The sequence below is a fragment of the Malaclemys terrapin genome, chromosome 16 (genome assembly GCF_027887155.1).
Source record: "Malaclemys terrapin pileata isolate rMalTer1 chromosome 16, rMalTer1.hap1, whole genome shotgun sequence".
Taxonomy (NCBI): domain Eukaryota; kingdom Metazoa; phylum Chordata; order Testudines; family Emydidae; genus Malaclemys; species Malaclemys terrapin.
In genome coordinates this window covers 16,687,968-16,715,509 of record NC_071520.1, presented here as the reverse complement: position 1 = coordinate 16,715,509, position 27,542 = coordinate 16,687,968, and the positions used below count along the sequence as shown (strand labels likewise).

The 27,542-nt window shown below is 41.3% G+C and overlaps 1 protein-coding gene across 8 annotated transcripts in view; it reads left to right on the top strand.

The window, feature by feature from the left end:
• Positions 1 to 26,237, top strand: part of GNB1L (G protein subunit beta 1 like) — a 64,118-nt gene extending 37,881 nt beyond the window's left edge. For 5 of the 8 annotated variants that reach the window (XM_054006210.1, XM_054006212.1, XM_054006211.1 and 2 more), the window contains 4 exons: positions 2,238 to 2,400; positions 10,134 to 10,232; positions 14,435 to 14,650; positions 19,154 to 26,237. In XM_054006210.1, the coding sequence (XP_053862185.1) occupies positions 2,238 to 2,400; positions 10,134 to 10,232; positions 14,435 to 14,650; positions 19,154 to 19,462 (787 nt within the window). In that variant the 3' untranslated portion in view covers positions 19,463 to 26,237. Of the gene's footprint in view, positions 1 to 2,237; positions 2,401 to 10,133; positions 10,233 to 14,434; positions 14,651 to 16,317; positions 16,402 to 17,947; positions 18,033 to 19,153 lie in introns of those variants that run through there. The other 3 variants (XR_008442500.1, XR_008442499.1, XM_054006214.1) reach the window with 3 other exon arrangements.
• Positions 26,238 to 27,542: the final 1,305 nt, after the last annotated feature.

Sequence of the window (27,542 nt, the reverse complement as noted above, 5' to 3'; positions counted from 1 at the left end):
TCTGACATGTTTATCAGGAAAAGACATCTCTTGTAAAGTACTGTAGAGCTCATTAGCATTTATATTTGTTGTCTGCTTAAATTCAGTTAACACCCTGAAGAAATTTGGTATTGAACTAAAATTATTTATCTAATTATCCAGTTTCCCCCCTCATCTATTCTCTGCTGTGTATTTATAACATTATGATGCTTTAAGTATCTAATATAATTCCAGGGCTATTGTTACCTGTATTTTTCCTTATCTTTCTGCATCTAAAATTTAACCAGAACAAACCATTTTCTCCATCTCCTGATAGATTCTTATAATGTAAAGTCCCATGATCTACAGTACTAGTCAATACAATTCCTGTTTTATGAACTAACTGGGATTGAGGAGTTCATAAAATCAAAGTTCATAAAATTGAACATTTAATAATTAAGTAGGTACAGTGCATAACTTAATTTATTAATTGTTCAGTGATAATGTACATTAAAAAATTTATATAGTGTGTCTGGTTTTTCTTTTATTGAGAAAATAGCATCTCTTCTTTGCTGCAAATCTGTCTTTTCAAATCTGTACAGTCACTTAAACATTGGCTGAAGGATTGAAGTCACGTTTTGTGGCAGGAAGATGACATCAGCAGCAGAAAAATGGTTCATATGAGTGATGTTCATAAAATCAGGGAGTTACTGTACATGACACTGTTTTGCTTAATGCGTCTGTCAAGTGAGAAAATTGTTAGTAAGAATTATTGTTAGTAAGAAATAGTTGAATTTGTATAATTTAATGTATGGAAGAGAGACGTGGGGGAGCTTCTTATCTCAGGTCTGGTCTATACTACCCGCCTGAATCGGCGGGTAGAAATCGACCTCTCGGGGATCGATTTATCGCATCCCATCGGGACGCGACAATCGATCCCCGAATCGGCGCTCTAACTCCACCAGCGGAGGTGGTAGTAAGCGCCGCCGACAAAAAGCCGCAGAAGTCGATTTTGCCGCCGTCCTCACAACGGGGTAAGTCGGCTGCAATACGTCGAATTCAGCTACGCTATTCACGTAGCTGAATTTGCGTATCTTAAATCGACTCCCCGCTGTAGTGTAGATGTACCCTCAGATAACTTGAGGGCAGATACTGTAACTACTTGGATACTTATAGAGTATATTTAATGAATTCATTGTTTCAGGCTTGCATGCCCAATATTTGTTGTCAACACCTGCAATTGCTTGTAACTTGACCCTGAAATAAACTAAGTGGTTGCTCTTACTTATTGACTATGTATGTTCCATCTTTAAAAACGATGTGAAGATTTGATTTGTGGGAAACTGAGGTGTTTAGGATATTGATAATGGAATATGGAGCTTCATTTTCAAACTACTCCACATCAATAGAGAGTGATAGTTATTTCCATCTGATAGTGGTTTGGTGACCTGTGTTAGATGAGAATGGTCTCAGTCCACTTCCAGGGTTAAATCCATTCTATCTGCATAAAGCTTTAAATATTCATGGTTTATAACTCTGGAGTGCAGAAGGTAGGGGAGGTGAAATGTATCCCCTCTATCCCGGGCCAAGATACTGCGCTGTTTTAGCTTTTGGACTGGAATAACAACCACACCTTCTGTGCACCACTAGTGTAGTGTAATAGGGCAACTGGCTTCACATAACTATGGAACTATTAATTCCCTCCCCTCCATTGTGACTTTCTGTGTCTGAGTATGTGAGACCAGCACAGAGCCCCTGTCTGTAGTACCTAGAAGGTGTGACTTCTGTGCATCCTTTCCATCAGCAGATCCATGATTTTGGTTTTGGCCCACCACACCGTGGAATATTTCAACCTTATGGCTCCAATTTGTTAACCCTTGTTACTCATCATTTTACTGGTTTGTTTCTCTCCCATTAACTCTCCATGGATATACAATATTCCTAGAATCTTTTGACATAGTTTTTACTTCTTTGCATGTATTATCTTTGTCTAGTTTGCCTTATCTAGTAAATGGTGGGGTTTTGTTTTGTTTTGTTTTGCCCTTCTTTTACGTGGTCCATGTAGTCATTACTATTTGCTTAGTTTGTTTGATGACGCATGTAAGAAGTTTTTATTTCATTTCTGGGAGAAACTGTGTTATATGAGCTTTTTTTTAATGTTTGTGATTCTGACCTTCATAATTATGTTTGAATTATTATAACTTATATATTGGTATTATTGCAAAAACACTCATTTGTAAATGATCATATACAACGTATATATTTTTTAATTGTAAAAGCCAGGGTCGTAACCAAAAGATCTGCCTCTGGGATTTGGCAGAAGGAAGGAACACAGTGACAGATTCTGTTTTCACTGAGAACGTGGGATTCTGCAAATGTTCACTGCTGAAGGTGGCACAGGGACATTGGCTAATGGCCATGCCAGGAAAAGACCTAGATGAGGTAGGAAATCTGTTCCCTTCTGTTGCTTGGAGGGGGAAAACATTTAGCATGCTTTGTTCCTTTGCTTTGTTCCTTAAATTATCTGACATGGATGAGGTTTCCCCTTTTCAGACTAATCTGTTAGAGAAGAGACACAAGGAGCCCTTTGTGGCTACTAATTGGACCTGCCAGGGATATGATTGAACCATAAAACTTGCTCTAATAACAAAGCTTCTATCCTGGTTTTATCTGACATTTAAATATTTGCAGTTGATGATCCTATATATGCAGGAGTTTTGAAAACTTTTTGTTAATACAGCTATCTGAGTAAGAGGGAATTAGTGATCTGCTGGCTAACTTTAATGTTCAAATAGTTCATCATATTGAGATACTGTTCTTTCATCTGAAATTAAAGTAGTATTATAGTGGGCGATTTGGATGGCTGAGGCAATTGGTAATGCGATAAATAGTCTTTCCACCCCTATGTTAATGGTTTTACTAAGACCAAGTTGGAAATAGTTGAAAGTTATCACTAGCTGATGGATGTTTAGTGAAGTCTGTGTGCCATGATTTGACGGTCTCAATCCAGTTTCTACTGGACACACATCCATGTCTCAAACCAATTACCACAACTGCCATTATTTGACAGGTTTCTTATTAGTGTCAGTAGGGAGGCCAAGGTCTGAATGGACATGGAAGTTGAACCCCTCCTCTATAGAGGGGATCCCTTCAAAACAGGGTTGAGAGGACATTGTGCAGTAGTTTGCACTGCCACTGCTCCGGTGTACTTGTTCTGGACTTTTGTACTCTGATCTCTAGTGAGCACTAAATTAGTCAAAACCTTTTTTAAAAGTAACCTTAAGTTGGGTGATACAACTTTTGTGTTGTATAGTGTCTATTTTAATGTTATATTGTAGAAATCTTTTATTCGTTTTTATTTTGTTTGGCATGCAAAAGTCATATCTATATCTCTATTTTTGAGGGTAGTAAACAAATAAATATTAAAATACATCCTCATCCAGACATATGACATTAGAATACAAAAAAAAAATGAAATACAGAGAAAATGGCATATAATTTCATATATAGATAATAACAAAAAGTGTTGCTAAACATCACAAATAGGCATCAAAGGACAATTGATTTTCTGGATTTCAAGGCACATATATATGAGGTAAAAATAATAAATGGTGCCCACATAGCAAGAAAATATGGATTTTTTTTTATTATTCTTTTAAAGTAATGCACATATTTTAGTGCTTTGCTGGATTAAGGCCAGAATGTTCAGCACCTTGCAGGAGCAAGCCCTAAGCCTGTAAGCAAGGCTCTTGTAAGGTTGTCCCATATTTGTTCAATAAGAGCAAAGTACTACAGAGCAAAAACTTCATCTTAAATCTGAAAGGAACATATTCTGCTGTTTGGGGGGGGAGGGGCGTTGGTCCTTATATACATATATTTTCTCTCTGTCTCTCAATGAAGAATGAAAAAATCAACTAATCCACAAGAGGAAAGTTTTTTACCCCCTTTCTTACAATTCATCTTTGTCTTATTTGCATTTGTGTGCATGGGCCCTGCAAACTGATAATGATTTGCTGTCCTCCAATGTAAAAAAGTTCCACTCTTTGTGTATGAGCCTTTACATTACACCTGTTAAATTCACAGAAGTTCCTATAATGTATAGTACGTCCAGATAGGCAGGACTGTGTGAGACAGAGTGAGAACTTTTGTGGCTTATGATTAAAATAAGACTTAATAAGTGTTTATGGTTGGCTGAGGCCCAAAAAAGAGTAATTTTGTCTTAAAACAGGTTCAGTCCATAAATAATAAGATCTGAACAGGCATTTATTTGTTCATGATTGCATTTAAATCACAAATCATGAGTTACATGCACTTCTCTTGCCAATTTGCCAGAAACATGTTAAAAGCTTTATTAATGTGAAAAAGAAAAAGGGTGTGTTTCCTTGTGGCCGTCTTTAGCCACCCAGGAACAGTATTAACCTCAGGCAAAGGCAAATCTTTCTTCTATTAAGCAAAACCAATATAAACACAGAACTTCAAGTTTTAAGTTACAGTTGTCAAAATACATGAAACGGTATTTATTTCTGAAGCTCCATAGCCATTAATCCAGACTCCTTCTCTGGAACAGTCAACCCAGCAAGGGCAGATTGTGCCTGATTGCCTTCTCCAGACAGCTCTTTTAGTCTTCTTGCTGCCCTTTGTCCTTGGCAAGAAGTTTAATTCTCGTCTGAAGCATGTTATGGTGGGAATAAAGGAAATGTTAAAAAGATGCAGCAATGCACTTAACTCAATGACATCTCTTTCTCTGAACACTGCAATTTCAGTCTCCTGCTTCCTTTGTTCTATGAGTTAAAGCACTTTCAGATTCAGGGACAAAAGATAAGTGCAATTCTTTCTGCTATTACTTTTCCAGTTATTGCTACATCTAACTCATTGGTTACCAGTGGTGGCAACGGAGTCTCCAGAAAAGAGAATTTTTAGTTATAGTCCGACTCCAGTTAACAAAAGCTCCCAGCTGGCCAAAATTGAATGTGCTCTCTGCAGTTGTCCTGTTCTTGGGGATGGCTCCTCATCACTGCAGTCTGGAAATAGTCTCCTCTTCCATTGTTGATTGGGCTTCGAAAGCTTCCCTATGTTCTTTTTTAGTACATTCTGGCTTCCCCAATGCTGGAGAGCAGCTGGCTTTTGGCAAACCAGCTGACAGCCTGTAGAATTGAGGAAGATGTCCTGGCAGGCTTTGAAGTAAAGATATGGAAATCAAAGGAGACCACAGCTGCCTCTGGCTTGATTGATGGCTCCCCAAGGAGAGAAAAACTCTCATATGGCCAGTATCTCAGATGGATTTGCACAACTCTCATTAACTAGAGTTGAAGTTGTATGCTTGTATCTGAAAGCAAAATTTGGCCCTAAAATATACCAGAATGACCCAGGCTGGTAACCCTTGGAGATACCAAACATTTACATTCCTTTTTCATTCAGAAGTAGAGATTCCAGGCAAGTGTTTATTTAAATAAAATTAAATGTAACCTCAGTAATTAAACATGTGTTTGTGCTAGGGGGGAAATATGAATAATGTTTCTGACAATAAATATTTGTTAGGTCAACTATCTCAATACAAATTGACATGGACAATTCTGCCCATTTATCATGCCATGGGACATGCACAGAAATGAAAATTCTAAGGGCTTGATCCTCAGCCCCTAATCCAGCTGTTTTGCATGCAGCACAAAGGGGCTGGAAAGCTGCACTAAACAGACAGTCAAGGATTCTCCCTGCTGTAGGAGAATCCTCAGACAATATAGAGCCGGCTATGTTGGCTTTACACCATCCAGTTCCTCATTTTCTCTGTCTGAGGGGCGTGGACAGAGGCAAGCTATGAGGAGGGCCAGAGCTCATATCCCTTGGCCAGTACATCAGTCCCTATGACAGCCACAGCCAGCATAATTTTGAGCAGCTTAAAGGATTCTGTAGAGTTACTGGGGTTTATTCCAGAGCCTCCTGGACCCAGGATCAGGGGAGATAGAAAGATTACTTTAAAACCATCATCCTCTCCACTGTGCCAATTATGAGCATGACCCCCTCAGATCTGCTGATGATACACCCCTAAGTGTTAAACCTCTTGGGCTGACTGGAATTATGAAGTAGGATTTAAATAGTTTGAGGTCTGGAACAGTTCTTATAAAGAGTTGATTAATTCTATGCCATTAAAATCCTATCACTTGCAGAGCCTTATTGAGTTAGCTTTCTGTGGTAAATATTATTACTCCTGAGGGCATTCTGCGCCAAAACATTAAAAATTCAGTGCACAATATTTTAAAATTCTGCAAAATTCTGTAAGTTTTATTTGTCAATAAATAAATGAGGAGGCTCCAGCATGGCAGTGGGGAGCACAGGCCACTGGCTGCACGAAGGTGGGAGATCACCCTGCTCCCCCCCAGGACACAGACTCAGCGGTGACGTGGCACCCAACCCTGACACAGCACAAGGCCTGGGCTTGCCCCAGAAACCCCCTGGGGCCCTGCCCCTCTGCGCCAGGTGTGGGGCAGGCAGGATCCATGTGTAGAGGGGCTCGGTGTGGGGTGAGAGGATTCTGTGTGGGACAGTCCAGGTGCAGGCAGCTCAGCGCAGGGGTTTAGGTGTGGGAGGATCTGGATGCACAGAGGCTCACTGGGGGCGGTTCTAGGTGCAGGGGAAATGGGACTCTGCAGGGACTTCCAGGTGAAGGTGGTGGGGCTGAGGGTGGGTGATGGGGGAGTGGGGCTTGGTGGGGTGGAGGTTGGGATGCAGCTAATTGAAGGTCAGTGGCATGGGGGTCTGGATGTGGGGGCTCAGGGTAGTGCACGGGGTGGGGCATCAGGGTGGGGGTTTTAGTGCGGGGGCTCAGTGGGGGGGCAGTCTGGATGCAGGGGTGGGGGTTCGGAGGCAGGGGGTCTGGTTTCAGGAGGGCTCCAGATGCAGGGGTGAGGTTCAGTGGGTGGGATTCAGGTATGGAGGGTTTGGGGGTTCTGGATGTACCGGGTGAGGCTTGGCAGGGGTGTCTGGGTAAGGGAGGTCCAGATGCACGGGGGTGGGGTGGATGGGGAAGCAGCTCCCCGTACAGTGACCCCTCCCACCACAGCTGAGGAGCGATGGGGGCAGGAAGCAGGGGAGGATGCTGAGCTTCCTGCAGCTGGGGGAAGTTTTGGGGGGTTGGTCTGACACAGCCCCAGCCACTCCTTGCAGGGGAAGAGGAAGTCCCGTCCTCTCCTGCCTCCAGCCCAGCCGGAACTAGCAGCTAATCCCAGGTCAGGGTAGGAGCCACTGGCTTGGGTATTCTCAGCCCTGTGGTGATTTACCTCTGCCGGCTGCTCCGGGTGCCTGAAACGATGTATCTGCGCTGCTAGGGAGTGGTTTGTGACTGCTCTCGTAGCTTCCTGGTCAGAAAGTAATTTTTCCCTGGGGTGGAAGCAAAGAAATCGGGGGGGGGGGGGGGGGTATGAATTCTGTGCATTCGCAGTGGCGCAGAATTCCCTCAGGAGTATAAATATTATGGCACGAGCATTTAACATAAATGTCTCCAAAGGTAACAAGAATTGGAGTTTTGCTGTTTAGTGTTCTATGCGTTCCTTGGGTGTTTGTATTTTTGTTAATTTAGTTTTACCCAAATAAGTGATTTGGCTGCTTTCAACTTTTGAGATATCATAGAAGAAGAAGAGTACTTCTGTAGATTATCAAATATACTGAAATAGGATTGTTCATTTTCTTCTGCTTAAATTCGCAGCTGTTTAAGGCTTTGCTGTGTATGTTTTAAACTTAGAAATATTGATTGTAAAACAAATTGAAAAGAGTGCTTGGATAAGGCTTTCTTGAAATAGCCCTTTTAATGCAGATTTATACCTTTTTATTTTTAATAATTAAAGGTGCATTCAAATGTTAAATCCATTGTGTTATTTACCCAAACAATACAAATAACAATAGTGTGTGAGAATCAAATAGCCCCGAATCTTGTCTCCAGACTGAGCAGCTGTGTTGAGGGAAGAAATCTTCCTCTTGTCCCAAGACTCAGAGCAGCAGCATCCTCTACACTATTGTCTTCCCGTCCAGCCTTCGGGCTCCAGTCGCCTCCACAGCACTCGTGCCCCTCTACACAAGGAGAATGACTGGTGATTCTATGTAGTGGTAGTTCTCCTTCGAGTGCTTGCTCATGTCCATTCCATATTAGGTGTGTGCGCTTGCCAAGTGCACCGGTGCCGGAAGTTTTTCCCTCAGCAGTATCCGTAGGGGAACGGCTCTGTCACCCTCTGGAGTGGCGCCCACATGGCATGGTATAAGGGGCGCCGCCAGCTCCCCCCACCCTCAGTTCCTTCTTGCCGCCAGTAACAGCCCCGGGCCCGAGGCTTTGAGCCCTGCGATCTCTGCAAACGGCCTATGCCCGTCAGCGATCCACATACCAGCTGCCTAAGTGCTTAGGCGAAGGGCACATAAGTGACAAGTGCCGTATCTGCAAGTCATTTAAAGCTAGGACGAAGAAGGAGCGTGGTATCCATCGGAAAGCGCTCTTTATGGAGTCGGCATTCACTCTGGCACTGGAGCAGCGGTCCCACTCCACACCGAGCACCATGGCCTCCGTGCACAGTACTCCGCCAGCACCGGTCCCCCTCCATGGCTCCGGTCAAGAAGCCGAAAAAGACTGTCAGGGGAAGATCTCCCACCTCCCGTAAGGGAAAGGAGAGGCCAGGGGTGAGCCACGACCCATGCCAGGCAGCTCAACAACCCCCTCAGGAAGTTGGGCTCCAGCTCAGGTCAAACGGTGCAGCCCATCCCACACTTCGCCTGCGACTCCAGATAGCGGTGCAGGCCACGGCCAGCTTCAGGTGCCGTCGACACCCAAAGCCCTCCAAGCAGCTCAGGAGATCCTGACACTTCTGGTGCCACCCACACCGGCTCCAGCAGTACCCCAGTCTTGGGGAAAACCAGCGCTGGGACCTATGCATGTGTCCCTGCCTCAGCAGCACCATTCCCCATCGAGAGGGACGTCCCGCCATCGCTCGCCTGCTCGAAGCCATCACGTCTCAGGACTAGAGAGGCAGGCTCAGCAGAGCCCTCTTCGTTTGCCGCACAGAGGGCACCAGTCGAGGGACTCGAGACGTACCTCGCAGGTAGATTGGAGCAGACCCTCTGAGGCACGCGCCACCCAGCACCACTCCACAGGGCGCCAAAGCCGGTGGCCTACGGATACACTAAGGGAAAAACTTCCAGCATCGGTGCATGTGATGAGCAGATGAGCACACACACCTAGTATAGAATGGACATGAGCAACACATCTCGAAGAACACCAGTTATGGAAAAGGTAACTGTCTTTTCTATTGCCCCAACATGCATCCCAAGACATATTGCACAGCTGAACTCCCCAAATTTTACAGCACTGCCTTTTCCACAGCACTGCAGTGGAACTGCACTGCGAGCAATGGTGGATGCTGTTGTGTAGACAAGGGACAAGTATTTAACACAGTGATGTTTGACCCTATTCAAAATAGGGTCAGGCTATATGGTAATAAAAATGCCTGTGTCCTGACAGTGCTACAGCTTGCCCCAGTGGAGAATTATGGATCTGAATTTTGCTAGTGTAGACTCAGCCTAACTATGTGAAATCAGTATGATGCTGTACCCCCATACATGACCATCATGTAGCCATAATGTAAGGGATGAGGATGAGATACATTCATTAGTGGGTACTTGTATTAACAGCCATGTTTAGCCATTCTATATGCATCCGAAGAAGTGGGCTGTAGTCCACGAAAGCTTATGCTCTAATAAATTTGTTAGTCTCTAAGGTGCCACAAGTACTCCTGTTCTTTTAACAAAAATAAAGGAAAAGGAAACGCGGGGAGAAAAAGGAAGATTTTTAAAAATAAAATCCACCTGCATTAACATCCAGTTGTATTGGAGACGATTGCAAAATAAGGAGGAAATAGCAGAAAGTGGAAGAGGAAGTTGTGTTATATCCCAACAACTTTGTTTCATTCTCTTATAAAACAATGTGTCTATCTAGATAAGGATACTACAGCTATCAGGGTTCCAAAAACAACTTAAATCCTGCTTAGATTTAAGACTCCTTCCCAAATCCCCCCCTCGAGAGTGTATTTAAAAAAATCAAAGAGCTTACACCCAGCCTTAATCACGTTATAAGAGTCATGTTTGTACAGCAAAATTGTGACCTGGAGCCTGACCAAATAAACTTGCTTACCTAATGTCAGGTTCAGGTTTTGGAGCTGCCATCCAAGACATCAGTCTGTACCTTGAAGCCAGAGGCGGATGCCAAACCGGGCATGCCCGTGTGTCTGAAGCTATGGCAGGTAAGGTAACCAGGCCTGCTAATTGTGAAATGTTTTCCCTGTGCTTCGTTTTATATGGAGCACATAAATCGTTCTTCACTCAGGTTTTGATTTATTGTCAAACAATCAAGTAATACACTATAAAGGGAGTGGGGTGGGGGAGGCAGATACTTGTGAACATCCTTAGTGTAATTTTCTGAGTAATCCAAGCTTTAATGGAAGGTACATGACTTGCAAATGCTTACTGGAGGCTTTGCAACCTTAGAATAGAAGCAGTGTTTTTGCATCAGTCAAGAAGAAAATGAGCGAAGTACAGAAGCCAATCTTTTGATATGGTCTCTCATAAAAAAGGATGATGAGAAGTGATTGGGGTGTTTAAGAAATAGATAGCAATTTTAATGATAGGTTGCACTTATCCACTAAGAAAATAGGTTATTGAACATTTTTTATTCTAGACATGGCATATGGACAAAGTGTTTACACCTTGTATTTACGTTGGATGAAAAATAGAAATAAAACAATTATTTTTAAAAGTCTTTGTAATGATAAGGTAGGTATCGTAGCCCAGCTGAGGAAAAGAAAGTTTAAGTGATTTGCCCTAAGTCTCACAGTGTAGTGTGGCTGCAGTGGGAATAGAAATCCTGATTCACAGTTCCCTACTCTAACCACTTAGACCACATTCCCTCACAGTGTTTGTTAGTGCTACATCATTGGAAATTATTTACAAATTATCAAATGCTTGCAATCGGATCCTACCATTGCTCCACACTCAAAATTCCCATTGACTTGCATGGAAGAAAACGCCTTATGAAGCAGATATGGGAATGGGGTTTTAGTGTGCCAAGGTCTCATCCTACTTCCCTTTAAATCAAAAAGGAGTTTTGCTATGGACCTCGGCCAAATGAATATGGGCCCATAGATTTAACTCATGGCGGTTTAAGGATTCATGTACAATCAGAAATAAATTAAAACAGTACTACTGCATTTTTATTAAGCCAAATAAGATTTAAAAGGTCTAATAAATGCTCAGCTCAGCGTTTGATAGAGTGTAGGTTTAATTCATTCATGTTTGTGACACTATTGGAAGTCCTGGGATGGAAGGTACTCTAATTCTTATCATTATTGTTTTTTATAGTGAAAATACTTCTCCTTCGGTTTCGTGCTTTCATTAGAAATGTCCTGATGGGTTTTCTCATTGTGAGCGTCTGCAGTAAAACCATAGACTAAATGATCACGTTCCATGTATCCTAGCCTCCTGCATGCTAATTCAAAAATGCTCTGTGAATCAGTGAAATAATATCCGTACTGGGAACAGCTTTTGAAACTGAGCTGTAGAGTGGGAGGAAATTGAGGCTTAGGATAGACTTGTTGTATAAGAGACATTGGCTTCTCCTAAGCAATTAAAGAGCAGGCATCAGCATATTTTGTCATGTTGAGGGCTGAGTAACAAATTAAGATCTCATTTTACTAAATCTATATTTATAAATATTGATCCGTGATTGAGACCAGTATTTTTCCCCTCACAAAGGAGCATATTCATAAATGCAAATGATACACAGTGATTGTCTGTTGCGCGTCACACCTTCCAGACATTATTAACTGGGTGTGGTGGATTTGCAAGAGTGAGGATGTCTTCCCTTACATTTATTTTTTGCACTCCCTGGGAAAGGCACCATCTTGCGTAATAGGACAAACAAAAAAAATTGAACAAGAATAATACATGTAGAAACTGGAAATGCAGAGTTATTGCTTTATATAAACTATAGCAATTATTCCTGTCGAGTTGACAGCGGATCACCTTTTCTTCCTTCCTTGACAATTATCCAAATGCAAAACAACAAAATGTTCTGCTTAAGAAGAAAAATATGACTTATTTATAAAAAAAAAAATTAATTTCCCCTGAAACCAGAAGATGAGAGCTGAAGATTTTTCTTTAATAGGGCCCATTACTGAAGCAAATAAGTTATTGTGATTTAATGCTTTGTAAGTAAGGGATCAAACCTAGAAATCCAGCTGATTTCAATAACTATATCATAACTTTGCACATACACAAGCATGTATACTTGTTCAAATACGAAACTTCATGTAATTTGTATTACCCTGTACAAACATTCTCCTCTTCATGCAAAACTGTTTATTTTTAAATGAGACCAGTTTTGGCTATAGTCAGTTCATAGTCGTTTATTTTCACTAAGAAAACCAAAAACTTGGGGCCAGATTTTTCTAAAATGCTCAGCACCCAGCAGTTCGTAGTATTCTCAGTAGGAACTGCAGGGTGATAAGAACCTGTAAAAGTTTGCCCATTAAATTATGAAAAAGACAAAGGACCTGACAAGCTGGCCCATAGATATCTTGCTGTATTGACTCGCGAAAGTTATCCACATCTTGGAGATAATTGCTCTTGAAGAGTCACGGGCTGATGTTCATTCATTGTATGAGCATCTCATAGTTCCAACCAGAGAACAAGCTAAGCCTTGCCTTTGCAGGAGAAAGAGGATTCTGTCATGTAAAGGCTGTGGCATCCACAGGCTCCCAGCCTTCATTTGAAGCCAAGATCAGCTAAGGAGATCACACACACAAATGACTGGGTGCTGCCCCTTCATAAGATAGGTGTGGGGGATTTTGCTTTGTTTTCTTGTTGTTTTTACAGGCCACTTTCAGTCCAGTTCTGTGGTTTTTTGCCAGCGCTGATATTTACTTCAGGATTCCTTCCCACACTGAGCACTTCCTTAGATTGAAAGAACATATATCTTGGGGCTATGAAGAAAGGATCAGGGCTCTAACTGCAAGCGTTCATGAGAGGCCACTTTCTTTCCCTTCACTTATCAAGGAGAGCTCTTATTAGCAGGACCACCCATTATTTGTTTGTTTAGCTACTCCTAAAATGAATGTTTTAATAACTAGTGTGAGAGTAGTCTGGAAAATGAATAGAGACGGTGAAGATTTGGCCAGTACAGATTTGTGTCATGCTAGTGAGTCTCTGGTGATTTGAGAGAAAGCCCATATAGTGACAGAATGGTAGGTGATAATTCATTCTCTGGAAACTTCTTTGAATTTTATTTTAAAATCAAACACCGTAGGCACATAGGATTAACAGAGAGGTGTTTGAAAATAATAAAATAAGCTAGCATAGGCATTACTGGGACAAGACGTCCCTATACATGCTGGTGTTAAACTTGGGCCTATTCTGGTAGCTTTTCTCCTATTAAAGACATAGTTGGCATTTACACGTGCTTGTTTTTCAGTTGCTTTTCATTAGGGATTTGCATCCTAGCTCACATGACCAGTTACTGATTACAGGGTCATTAGCCTTTTGGCTAGTGCAATGATGAATATTTTCCTTAAGTGTGACATGTAATCCAGTAACGTTCCCTTCTTTGAGTTATTTCAGAGGCTTAAATAAATTAGGTGTCTGCCCAGGGTGCCATGCCCTTTGGCCTGTGACATCATTAATCAAAATATCTCTCAATTGGTTACAGTGGGATTCAGACCTCTGTTAACTCTTTGGTAACTAACAAAGAGGTTTTCAAATAGAAGATTAGCTGTTGGGTCTTAAACAGTGCAATGCATTTGGAGAAATTATCTGCATGCAGGACTCATGGGTGTTTTCACCGTGGCAAGATGAAAGTGGAATCTAATTAGTGGGATAAATGGACAAAAGTAATCCAAGAGATTATGTGAGATTGGAAAGTGGTATAAAAACCCACTTCTGTGAGAAAATGGAGCATGCATCTTGGTAAAATGCTGAAAAATGTAAGTTTGGTATTCTCTCTTAAAAATTCGGAAATAACTTTCTGAGAACAAAATGAATTTGGTTCTGATAGCCTGGTTATAACTTGATTACTATGTCTAAATATTTACTGAAAAGCCCCACTCAAGCTTATGCCATGAACTATCTCACCATGAGATTCTGACATTTTGAGGGTCATGATGTTTGAATCAAGTGATAAAGAGGAAAATTGTTTAGATTTTCAGGAAGGAAAGTAATTATGTGCTACAATGATGGACACTTCAGAAATGATTTAACAGTAATTGTTCTGAATTAAGATGTATGGAGCACCAGAGGTTGCCTTTAGTGGCAGCCTTCTGAAGCTCTCTGCTCTAACACTGTTCTCTTCAATGTTAGGTTTTTTTCATTACTTTTCTTGGTGCTTTGGCTAAAGCCTATCTGGGAGATGTGAAAAATAACAGTTCTTGTAAAACTTTTTGTTGTTTCTGAACAGCCTGACTTTGGTTCATGTCCTTTTCTTCTGGCTGGCTACGAGGATGGATCAGTGATTCTGTGGAATTTATCAGGGGGAAAAATATTAAGCCGACTTGCTTGCCACCAGGAGCCAGTGATGAGCCTTGACTTTGACTCTGAAAAGACGAAGGGGGTCTCGGGCTCATCTGAGGAGGTGCTTACCGTCTGGAGCCTCGATGAGCAGCAGAATTTAAAGGTCAGGATCATCGGCCCCTCTGTGTCATTTATCCCGCTTTGCACTAACAGTTGGATAGACTAAAAAAATATTTAGTCATGAAGAGGAGTTGTTGCAGATCTCTAACTAATTAATCACAGACTGGTTAGAATGCAGGAGAAGGCTGTCCGTGCAGTTAGGCTCTAGTTGAAGAAAGGTGGGGATTTTTTTTAAACCTTTCACATGTTTCTGGTTTTACCAAAGCTGGGTTTAAGCAACCAGCACATAGGCCTACCATTCCGCAAGTCACTATTTTTATACATTTCTTTATCATTACATTATTGTTCAATACTCAAAGCACTTAATAAATGAAATTATTGTAAATCGAAATAAAGGGTTGTTTTCCTAAGGATTTTGCTTGAGTGCCTAGAGTTTTCCCTTTATCTTAGGAAAGAGAAACATTTTAAGACAGTTACCAATAAAAGATTAAGGTTAGAATAAGTGATTTACTTGCCCAACTAATACTGAAAATCAATGGGATTTAAGCACTTTTGAAAATTTCAACCTCAGATATGAAAACAAGTTACTAATGTCAGTTTAGGTACTAGAACACTCCACTTACGTAGGATATGGCCTAAGAAACCAGTTGAGCCTAATGATGGTGAATGGCACTGACCGTGGCTTAATCTGGACATCATTAGTAAAAGTTGTTTCAGTGCCAAGGGGTGAGCGGTAGAAATTCTAGGATCTGGTATTCTAGTACAGAAGTAGCCAAATGATGATTGTGGATAAAATTTATGAAAGTGTAAATGGGCCCACAAGGCATTCTACATTGCCTGAGTCTCTCTTCACAACATGAGTGGAAGGGTCATAGAGAGGGGCCTTTGCAACTCCTGTGTGAAGCAGTCTGCAGGGATCCTTTGGTGGAGCGGCTACTGGATCTACATTTATACTGCCTTCTGGAGGAGGAGCAGCTGCTATTCAAGCTCCTGGGTTTCCTGCAGCTTTGTGTGCACACACTGTAGAGGCAGAAGTGAATTTCATCCGAGGAGGAGGAGGAGTAATTTGTTTTTATTCAATATAGCTATCTTACATTGGATTTTCTGTATTGACATTAGTCTGTGATAAATCAAGTAGGAAAGAAAGGGATGTTTCCCTCACAATATCTTCTCAGTTATGTGTTATGAATTAATCTTAATGGGAGACTACAGGTGTGATTTGAGGGGTGACTAAACTCTGAAGTTGTTCACCTGAGGGTATTTCAGGTTTGGTTTTTTTAATGGGCTGTAGTTCCAAACCTATATTCCCAGTAGATGCACAGTTGGTTACTGCAGCTTTAACTGACAGTAGTTTTCCTTGGATGAAGTGCTATTTAAGTGCAAAGTATTAAGCCATAAATAACATTTTTCACTTCATGCATAGTGTGAATCCACTAATAAAATAAATAAAATGTGTCTCCCACACGACTGCTAGAAATAGTCAAGGACACAGATTAGGTTTTTTTCCACTGTTGCATTAATAACACAAACCAGATGGGGATTTTTCCTGACATTCCAGGTACCTGAGGTAATGGTAGTATTTGGAAAGCCACTCAGTGGCACACTATTTTTACTCTTAAAAGTTTTAATAACTAAACTTGGTGCATAGCTATCTGCCTTTGGAGAAATAATGATGCAATGATGGCACTGCTCTGCTGTTTTATGTGGCAGTGTTCCAGTGTGGCAGTGAAAAGACGATGAAGCTAACTACATGGCTTATCCCCAGGAGGGAAGCTGGCATATTGTCTGGTACCAGTAAGTTGCTGAAGTCATCAGTATCAGTGAATGGCTGGATTGGTTATGAGGCTTCTGATTTGGATGAGATAGTATAATTAAGGGATAATGTTGGTGGCAGAGGAATACAGAAGGCAATAAACAGCTTTTGCGGGTGATTAATCAGCACAGCAGAGCTGAGGCATTCAATAATTGCAAAAGCTCTTTACTGCTCATAAACTCCACCTTGTTCTGGTTATATAATGAAAAGGAAGATTCAACAAACCACAATGTAAATCATCAGAAAATTTGTTTTTCTTGCCTCTTTAGACTTTAAAAGCTCAGTGTTGCTGCTGCCTTCTTGGCTAGAACAAGGGCCCAGAACAAGGGCAGGGCTTGAGGGAATACGTGTTTACAGGTGGATTATTTAAAAAAAAAAAAAAGTCTCTCCTGAGTGAAAAGGGAGTGGCAGGTCAAAGAATCAGGCCATAGTTGTTAGGATATGTGACTAACCTTGGCCATGATTGGCTGAAAGCAAAGAATCCAGATCTCCTTTGGTTCGATTCTTTCCTTTCTGGATCATGAAATGGTTTTCTACTTTGGAAACTTTGCTGATGTGTTTTTTTGGTTACATTCATTGCCCAGGAGCTTTTAAGGCGGCTCGCTCAAATCCCCTGACCACAGCATCAGGTTACTAATTCCCTGAGAGTTTGTCCAGGAGTTTTATCCTGGCTCTCTTCTTCTTCTGGTGGGTCTCTAGCAGATACTGTTGCTTCCTTACCATTCCTTAACCAAAGAACATTACCATTACAGTCTTCATTGTCAACTCGTAACTTGCTGTTGACATGTAATTCCAATTATCTTCTCTGGACAGATCTTGTCCATTTCTATTGACATTCCTACTACAGTTCTCAGAACTAAGCTTTGGTTATGCCCAGGTTCACAACCTCCGTTCCTTAAGCCATGTCTCCAATACAGACTTCTGTTGATATAGCTATGTTGGTAGGCATGTGAGGAGGTGTGATCCCTGACTGACATAGCAGTGCCAGCAAAAGCCTCTTGTGTAGACACAGTTATACCAGCAAAATGGTATTTTTCCTGGAAGCATTTGTTTCTCTCAGGGAGCTGAAATAAGCTATACCAGCGGAAGTGCAGTTTTGTGACTATAAAGTGCAGACACGCTAGAAGTGCTTTGCTGGTATAGCATAAAAGTGGTTCTAGTCTAGATCTGGCCTTAAGTCTTGTCTGTACTAGAAAGGGTTTGAAACTGTAGCTATAGCGGTATACCTATACTGACAAAGGATCAGCAAAAGAGTTCTGGCGGCATAGCTTATATCAATTCCCTGAACTAAAAAGCTACGCTACCAAAAGGGCTTTTTGCCAGCAGAACTGCATCTACACTAGGGCTTTTGATGGCAAAACCATGTTAATTAAGTGGTGAGGTTTTTTCAAACTGCTACTCAACATAGATATGCTGCCAAAACTTAAGCATAGACCAAGCCTCAATAACATTTCCAATTTTGCTTTCTTGCCTCCAGTATTCCTTCCATTTGGATCTACTACCCTTATTCTTCATTTTCTGTTTCAGGACATCTCCATCTCCTGTCTTATTTTGTATGGTGGATGCAGAAAGCACATGTCAGGTTTTGAATTAACCATTCTCTTAAGGAATTTGCATTAATATATATCATTTAGGTATTGGAGTGCTGCTTAAAAAAATAAACAACAAACTAGTTCTTGGATAATTAGAGGTTTAAAAATACTGGAACTTGTTTTGGATCTGATCCTGCAAGGTGCTGGGGTGTCCTCAGCTTGATTGTGTATGTCTTTCATAATTTAAGTAAGGGATTGATCTAGATTTTAACTACATTAGTAGACTTGTTAGGGAACTAATATGATTTTTAATTGACCTCGTGCTGTATATAATGCACCAATTTTGCAAAGGAAAAGTGTACACATTGAAGAGCACTTCAGTACAATTTTCCCCTTAGGGAAACAGCCACCGCCCACAAATTTATGTGAACTCTAAATTGAATGATGTTGAGTTCTCTGTTTGTTTTATTTTGTTTTTTACAAGAGAGTTACTTCCCAAAGAGTGTGTTCTCACTTCAGTTTATGGAGGAATTTATATGTTATCCCCTAGTATAAATGGGAGGGGTGTGTGTGTGTGTGTGTGTGTGTATATATATATATATATATATATATATATACATAACAATTATAGCACACTGTGGTAAGAGTCTTTTCTCTTTTCAGTGTATGTGCTGAAATGTACTAGCTTTCTTATATATTGACACTGCCTAAATAATGATAGTATCGGCACTAAGTGATAACACAATAGTTATTAGTTTGATACTCAGCTTAAGTCTGTTTTCTATGCACTCTCACACCCCTTCAGGAACACCCCTGAAGTCTGGAAACAAGGCTGTGGCTCTAAACTTTGCAGCTCAGGCCCATCTGTAAGAATAACAAGAGTGAGAGCGCAAAGCTGTATAGTCTGACTATTCTCGCTTAAACCAATTTTTCAGTGATGGCAGAGTAGAAACCATTTAAATTGCAATAAGTGTACAAGGGACACTTTTTTTTAAAGAGACCATGCTGAAGGCAGACTCTTGTGGTCTTCTGTCTCTATCTACTGTTATCCTAACTACTGCATCACCCCCCATGTGTGGTTTAGAAGTTGGGATACCCACTAACAGGCAAATTGATACCCGTATGTTTGTTGCTAACTCTAAAATCACAAAGATTTTGTTTTCTTGCACTCACTTTAAATAACTTCAACTTTATCGCTCAGGTTCAGAAAACACACAAACTCATCAATGCTGGGATTGCTGATGTTGCCATCCGCCAGGACAAGAAGATCCTGGCAACAGCAGGGTGGGATCATCGTATCAGGATCTTTGGCTGGAAGAAACTGAAGCCCTTGGCAATACTGGACTACCACACAGCAACTGTCCACTGTGTATCCTTCTCAGATCACAGTAGGCCAAGTGAAAGACTGCTGGCAGCTGGCTCAAAAGATCACCGCATTAGTATCTGGTCAATCTATAATCAAACCTCAGGTGCTTTGCACTGTCCTTTGGAAACTCGAAAGCCGGACTGATAAACCAGAAATTGTTGTGTGATTAAAATCTGGGGATGGGGAAGTATTAAACCATCTGCAGTTTGAATGCAAGTCCCCAGAAGAACCTATTCACTATAGAAAATGTGTTGTTGTAGAAGGGAAAGCTAATGCTAGGAAGGGAAGAATGGATGATCATGCAGTTAAGGCAAAGGCCTACCAGAGATGAATTCTGTTGCATCCTCTGCCACATGCTTCTTTTGGCAAATTGTTTTGATTCTTTGTACCAGTTTTCTCATCTGTAAAATGGAGATAAGTGCTGTCACTCAGGCATGGTGTGGTCTAGAGTACACTGGTTTCCAAATCATATTGAGATCCTTCAATGTACGTAAGTGCAAAGAATCAGTTTTATGTGAACTTGAACCCATTAAACCATCCATAGCAGTTTCTCATGTCAGTTACTTTTTCTTCCCCATAACTGAAAAGCTAGCAGACCAACCTTGATTTGTTCACACTTCTGTCAGTTTCTAGCTTAAGCCAACAGTCAAGAATGTGACTAGGGATGGCTTTTGGCATTTATGAATTTCATTATGTCCCATGTCACCTCAAGCCTCGCAATTAATCATAGAAAGAAAAAGGAATCTTTCCATGCGCTGCATTGTAAAGCTATGTAAAGCCTTTTCCAGAGCCAGTGCTAAAGCCTTTCCATAGACTGACTAGCAGAAGGATTTAAACTGAGCAGTCCAATTAGCGCCCTTCTCCTTGGAGATTTGGGGTAAATTTTCAGTATGGTGAGCCAGGGATTTGGCTACACATCTCCCATTAACATTAATGGGAGTAGCATGGATAAATCCTTCTGCACTACCCTGAAAATGTACCCTTTAGTTTATCATCTCCATGGTTGTGGAAGCTGAAATTCATTCCAAAAGCTGATTGTTTTTGCTTGAGTCAAGGCACAGTACTAGCATTCTCCTTTTCAAATATATTTGAGCAGTAAGTCTGTTTGCAGGCCAGGAAATCTCACCACTGAATTAAGGTTTGCCAGTAAGATGCACTTATATGTACACCATAAAAGCAATTACCAGTGTGACTTTAAATACAGAGTAATTTCGAAATGCTAGGTGGTTCTTGGCATCAGAAATATTTAGCATCAGGAAAAAAGTGTCTGTTCTGCAAAGGGGGATTTTTGGGATACCAGTGCTGTTCTGTTGATGTTTTATTGAAAATGTTTGTCCCTACCCATTTATAGGGCTAGACATCAAAGGGGAACTGATCAGAGATGAATTGGACAGCAGCATCAAAAGACTTCAGGACTACATTTCAGAAACCAAACTCATGTAATGCTGATGCGAAAGCTAAACATAAAACCGGGGCCTGCTATGCACCTGTACCGTACATGCAGGGATGATCTTGTTGAACAAGTGCTTTCTAACTCTGTACAAGAAATTTTCCTTAAGTGCCAAGCCCCAGTGTTCTTTCAATGACAGAACATAAACCATACCGCAAGGCTTTTACTAATAAAACTCTGCACTTCCCAACGTTTAAAGTGGTGTCACACACTGAAATGTGTTCCTGCATTTCTTTGGTTATTTTTCTCTTTATAGTCAGCTCTGTGGAGGTTTATTCTGCACGGGTGAGTCAGATGAGGCCTGATCCTGAGCGTCTTTGAGCCGGTCATTGGGAGTTACAGACGCTCATTACATCTAGACGGTAGATGTGTATGTGAAATGATCATGCCAGGATCTCTACATATCTTCCTCTTCCCATGCAGAAGAGAGGGGTCTGGGGTCAGCAATCTCCACAGCACCATCATCCTGAGATCCACAAGGAGCCTGACTGAATGATACACGTTTCAGAGGGATCGCCGTGTTAGTCTGTATCCGTAAAACCAACGAGGAGTCCTCTTTGAATGATACAAGGAACCCCACACCGTTTTTCTCCCCACAAAACAGATGGGGGACTTATGATGGAAAGAAAGCCACTGTTTCTTATTCTTTTGTATTAAATTGCAGTGGTACCCCTCTGATCTCAGAGACTCACCTAATCCTACAACAGGACACCTCCTGCTGAATTCACATGTAGTAAGGCCCTGCACCTATTGAGATGAATGGCAAAACTCCTACCGACCCCAGTTACATGATTAAACCCTAAGAGATCACCCTTCTCCAGGAAAGTCCTTGGTTTTGATTGGAGTTTTACCAGACTAAAGATTCAGGGCCAGACTCCTAGTCACTGCTTGATTTGTTTATTTACAAATCAGATAAAGAGGGGTTGGGAGTGTTAAGGTGAACACTAAGGCTGTGTCTCTGCTGCCACTTTCAGCGCTAAAACTTTAGTAATTTGGGGGGGTGAAAAAACACACCCCTGAGTGACAAAAGTTTTAGCGCTGAAAAGTGCCAGTATAGACAGCGCCGGGCTCCCGGCCATAAAGCTACCACCCCTCATTCGGGGTAATTATTTTTTATCACCGGGAGAGCTCTCCCCTGGGGATAAAGTGTGACTACACTGCCCATGTCACAGGGCTGCCTCGGCCACGCTGTAACGTGGGCAGTATAGGCATACCCTAACTTTCAGGCCCAATGTACTTTTCTCCTCTTTATAGTTAATGTTTCCTATATAACTGCTGTCACTTTGTTTTTGAGTTGATGAACTCAATCTATGTCAGTGAGTACTGCTTCGAATAGAAAGTGAGTCTTTGTTCATCTGTGCTAAGATATTCCATCTGCAACGGAATCTTTAAAAAAAAAATACTTCCAGCTTTTTAAAGAATTGGAGTTGCTCTGCTGTCACTGAAACATGCTCGAGTATCTCAAAACCTGATCCAGTACCTCCAATGGAATTGTAGGGTGACATGACACCTTAATCTTATTGAACATTCATTATTCATTAACAGCTCTTTCAAGCCTTCTCCAAGCAAGGATTAATAAGCAAAGCACTTGCTAATTGAGAGTATTGTTTGATCTGGGCTTGTAGTTGAATCTCTGTTCACTGACCAACTTACCAGCAGTCTATTTTTCTCTGGCCTTGAAGGCAGCCTTTGTAGTCAGAGTTCACTGTCTATCAGAGTTGTGGAGATGCTCAAGGGATTCTTAAAGTAGCCTGATATTTACTAGCTCTTTGCATATATTCTTATATGTTCCTTCATGATCAAATTATCACCCTTTGCTTTAATAGATGTTTATATTTGTTTGACGAGTTAGTTTAAAAAAAACAACCCAATCCTGCACAAGAACAAATTAAAAATAAGGAGATGAACACACAACTTCAATCCCACAAACAGATATACACATCAGGGCATGGAGTGTTATTGACTTTAAGAGGAGGGAGTGCAGATCGGCTTGCAGAAATAGGATTTGTATTTTGCCTTTTCAACCTGCACATAGTAATAAGTACTTCATAGGTGAAAGGGTTAATCAGCACAGTACATTAGCAATGATATTTTACTTTCATCATCCTAATCAATTGTGGGGGGTTAAGTGCATTTTTTAGTTTCCATCTAAGTTACTGGTGCTAGAGATTTGCTTGAATACATTATCTGACTTAGATACACACACTGACTGCACAGTTTTGATCTGGATCACAACTTTCCTGAAATTTATGAAGTTATTTACTTCAGGATCAAGACATGAATTTCAGTCTCAGACCTGAACTTCCCAAAGTAAAGAAGTGTTCAAATCAAAGTGTTCGTTTGGGCCTCTGTCTGTTAACACAGGACTATAAAATGTAGCTACCTGATCACATCTAAGAAATCAGTGTAAAATATTCCCAGAAGAGTTAAAATAGCTTATTAAAATGAAATATGGTCATGTTTATCCCACTGAAGATAGCAAATGAATCAACTGAAATCAGGAAGATTTTGAGTAAAGAACCACCACAAACTGATGGAGTTAGCCCCTGAATCTCACCTGTCAGAGAGGAATAGGACTAGCCTGTACTTGGCTTAAAAGAGTGAAGGTGATGACAGCTAAATTGTTGCAAAAAAGCTTCCTCCCAAGAAGTGGTGTAACTGTCACTCTGGGGGAGGGGGTGGGAAGCAACCAACATTCATAAGCTAATTGAAATAAATCCCAAACACTAGCATTTGTACAGCAATTACATGGAATATTTATCACCAATGGGATGAATGCTGACCTCTGACCCTCAGATGTTTCCTGTAAATGAATACGTTAGTTCCAAGCTCTTCCTCTGTTCTGAATGTGGTGAGCAGGGTGTTCTACTTCGAAGTGGAGATGAACTAGGGAAGAGGAAGATAGCTAGCCATTGTCAGTGTGAGGGCCTGTGAAAAGAGCAAACTGTAAAACCTTCCCTCCTGCACTCTGAAACTGAAATTAATTATTAGTAATAGTGGCATAAATTACACACTGTGGAGCCCTACTGGGACTGCTGGCACTTTTTTTTAAAGATGGATAGCTTTAAAGTCAGTACTGTGTGATGGTTTCTAGTATGTTTAAAATGCATCTTACAAGACTTGATTTTGTCCAATGCTAGCAGACAAAACTACAGATTCATAAATTTTTTCTTCTCTTCAGCGTCCCCAGTCGAGATAAAGAGGTGAAGTGACTCATTAGCACAGCAGCCAGGTTAATTATCTGAGCAAAATGCAAGAATTACTGAGCCGAAGATCAATGCATTTCCTTATCTAGCATTGTCACTGTGGTGTGAAAATGTGGATCACTGTGTCCTGCCTGGATGAATAGGACATGATATGTTAAGACAGGGGTCGGCAACCTTTCAGAAGTGGTGTGCCGAGTCTTCATTTATTCACTCTAATTTAAGGTTTCACGTGCCAGTAATACATTTTAACATTTTTAGAAGATCTCTTTCTATAAGTCTATAATATGTAACTAAACTATTGTTGTATGTAAAGTAAATAAGGTTTTTAAAATGTTTAAGAAGCTTCATTTAAAATTAAATTAAAATGCAGAGCCCCCCAGACTGGTGGCCAGGACCCGGGCAGCGTGAGTGCCACTGAAAATCAGCTCGCGTGCCATAGGTTGCCTACCCCTGTGTTAAGACAACAATATGTGTTTCAGACAAGCGGTGATGTATACAAAGTCTTTAAGCATGACTTTACAGTGTGCTCCCACGTGAATTATGGAGATGAGCTGGTACGAAATGCAGGAACTTTCTGTTATTCACACACTGTTTGGAAATTCTAGTCTGCGTCCCAGTGCTGGAGGCATTTTTCCAGCTGAGCGTGTACCTTTCCTTTGCCACATGGCAGCATCAATTTGGCCTTTGAGAGCAATTAAATAGTTGTATACAGGCACAGAGGATGACACACTCCCCAAACAGCTCACTCCTATTATTCACACCTGTTAGGTCAATTTCATTGCTGGTGTACCTTCACTGAAGCCAGTGCAGTTGCACCAGTGACGTAGTTGGCCTATCACTCCAGCACTCTTTTGTAGCGTTATAGGTACTGAAAGCATTTCAGAAACTGCAGCACAGACATTAAGTGTGACTAAGGCCCCTGAAGGAGCGGTTAAGTGCCTAAGTCAACATTGAGGCACCACTGGCATGCACAAAACCACTGCTCAGCTGCACCAAATCTGTGGGCACCCGTTTCTGCCAGAGGGCGTACGCACAGCTGCCTAAGTCCTGACTCTGCTGGGCAGCTTGGCATCAAGCTCATACCTAAGGCTCAGTGGGATTCCCAGACCAGGTGGCTCCTGACCTGCCGGACCTGCGGAGCCCGATTTAGGAGGCATACTCTGAGCACACCGCACCCGCACAAAAGATGGTGGGGAGGAATTAAATATTCATTGGCGCAAGGATATGACTCCCCCAGAGTGCCCTCACCACCAGGCTATAAAGTCATTCTTGATCTCACTTTCTGGGCTGCTGCTGCCTGTTTGTGCATTTCATGCAAAGTGGAAGAGATTCAACAGAAGAGATTGTGAGCAACCCATCCCAGAATAGCCCTGGCAGCCTGTCTTTTAGGGTTCAGAGTAGCAGCCGTGTTAGTCTGTATCTGCAAAAAGAACAGGAGTACTTGTGGCACCTTAGAGACTAACACATTTATTTGAGCATAAGCTTTTGTGGGCTACAGCCCACTTCATGGGATGCATAGAATGGAGCATATAGTGAGGAGATATATATACACATACAAAGAACATGAAAAGGTGGGAGTTGTCCTACCAACTCTAAGAGGCTAATTAATTAAAAGAAAAAACTTTTGTAGTGATAATCAAGATAGCCCATTACAGACAGTTTGACAAGAGGTGTGAGAATACTTAACATGGTAGAAAAAGTCAATGTGTGTAATGGCTCAGCAATTCCCAGTCTCTATTCAAGCCTAAATTGATCGTGTCTAATTTGCATATTAATTCAAGTTCAGCAGTTTCTCGTTGGAGTCTGTTTTTGAAGCTTTTCTGTTGCAAAATTACCACCTTTAGGTCTGTCTTTTAGGATTGTCAACTGCATCACCGCTATGGTGCTTGTTTTCATTTGGTCCCTAAAAATGTTTGCATAATGTTATCGGATACCAGGATTATTTGGGTTGAAGCAGCTGTTTCCTCCTTTTGTTGGTGTGTGTGCTTCTTAGATTCAGCTGCATTTACTCAGCCTAGTGAAAGGAAAATCTTAGACTGAGCAGAGAAATGACCCCTCTATATTTAATGCACATGCCTGAGGAGGTTCATTCTAACTTTTAGCTATTAGTGGTTTATTCCCTCTCAATCCCATCCATCATGCAGCCTTTGGCACTTTAATGTATTATTAAACCACATAGCTGGGATTGTAGCAACATAATCCCTGAATTGTGAATGTTTTGCCCATGTGATTAATGGTGTGAAATATATCTGTGCATGTTTTACCAGCGTTATGATGTGTGTTGCTTTATTCTGACTTTGCCCCAAGGAATCTGATGCATAGCTCAATACTGTGGCTACAAATGTGTCCCTTAGGTGATATAAAGATCCTGGGAAACCTTAAAGGTTCCCAAAGCAAACTAATTCAACAATATCCAGAGGTACCAGATTCTGATCACAAGCCTTACGAGGAGCATTGGTGGGGGGGAAGAAGCCTAGCTCGAGATTTGTCCTGGAATTTAGCTATCCTTTTGTACCAGTAAACTAACTCCATCTTCATACGCATTGTCTGTCTTTATTATAATGTTTGCAGCGTATTAGGAAATGGTGCAAATTGCAACCTGAAAAGGGTCTTTTAGAAATCATGCGCACACATCTGACAAATTGTTGAGACAAAACTACCAGCCCGAAGGACTGTGTGGTTGCCACTATACTGCAAACAGTGGCAAATCCAAATGTTACAATAATGTCGGTCATAGAATTCATACTTCCTAACCCAGCCAGCACAGGTCCAGCCACTTTCACTACAAGAAAATCTCCACTACCTCTTAAGAGTATAGAGCCTATGGCACACTCTTGAGCCGTTCTGACACCTTCCAGTAGAAGAGATTGGTACACATTTGGTAGCCAGTTTGTTACATCATGTTACAAAGCCCAGTATGGAATAGATGAGAGAGGCAAATTTTGCATGCACATTTATGATTAAGAATGTTTTATTTAGAAGTTCTAATTTAATAACACATATGAAAGCTAGAGAATATGGGACACATTCTGCTTCCATAAGTTTCCGCCTGACTGTATGTACATTAGAACTGCAAAAAAGCAGCATTAATCACATGCCAGCATTCTAGACAGCTATGGCCCTATCCCTCCCAGCTCCCCTCAGGAGCAGAAGTAACCTGTGGACATGTGGGATTGAAGCCAGATCAGAGCACATGCAGTTTGTGCCAAAATGCACAGCCAACAAAAATCAGGAAATAAGACTTCTGCCCCTGTTACCAGCCCTAGCCATGGCTTTTCTCATGATGCATACAATCCCCAGTTGTGTAGCAATATCTGCTGGAGAGACATCCAGGCATATGTGTCGGAGGCAAGATTAATGGTTGGTTTTACATGATAATTTTGAACTTGGTAGAAAATGCAGGCATGGCATCCCTCTTGGTTGTAATTAAAAAGCCTATAATTGCTGGTATTAAATCTTAAGTGGATCCCCACCTACACTGCTTTTAACTTAATGCCTATTGTAACCTTTGTCTTTTACTTTTTGCCTTGGGTTCTCGATGGCATGCAGACTTGGCACCAAACTCACC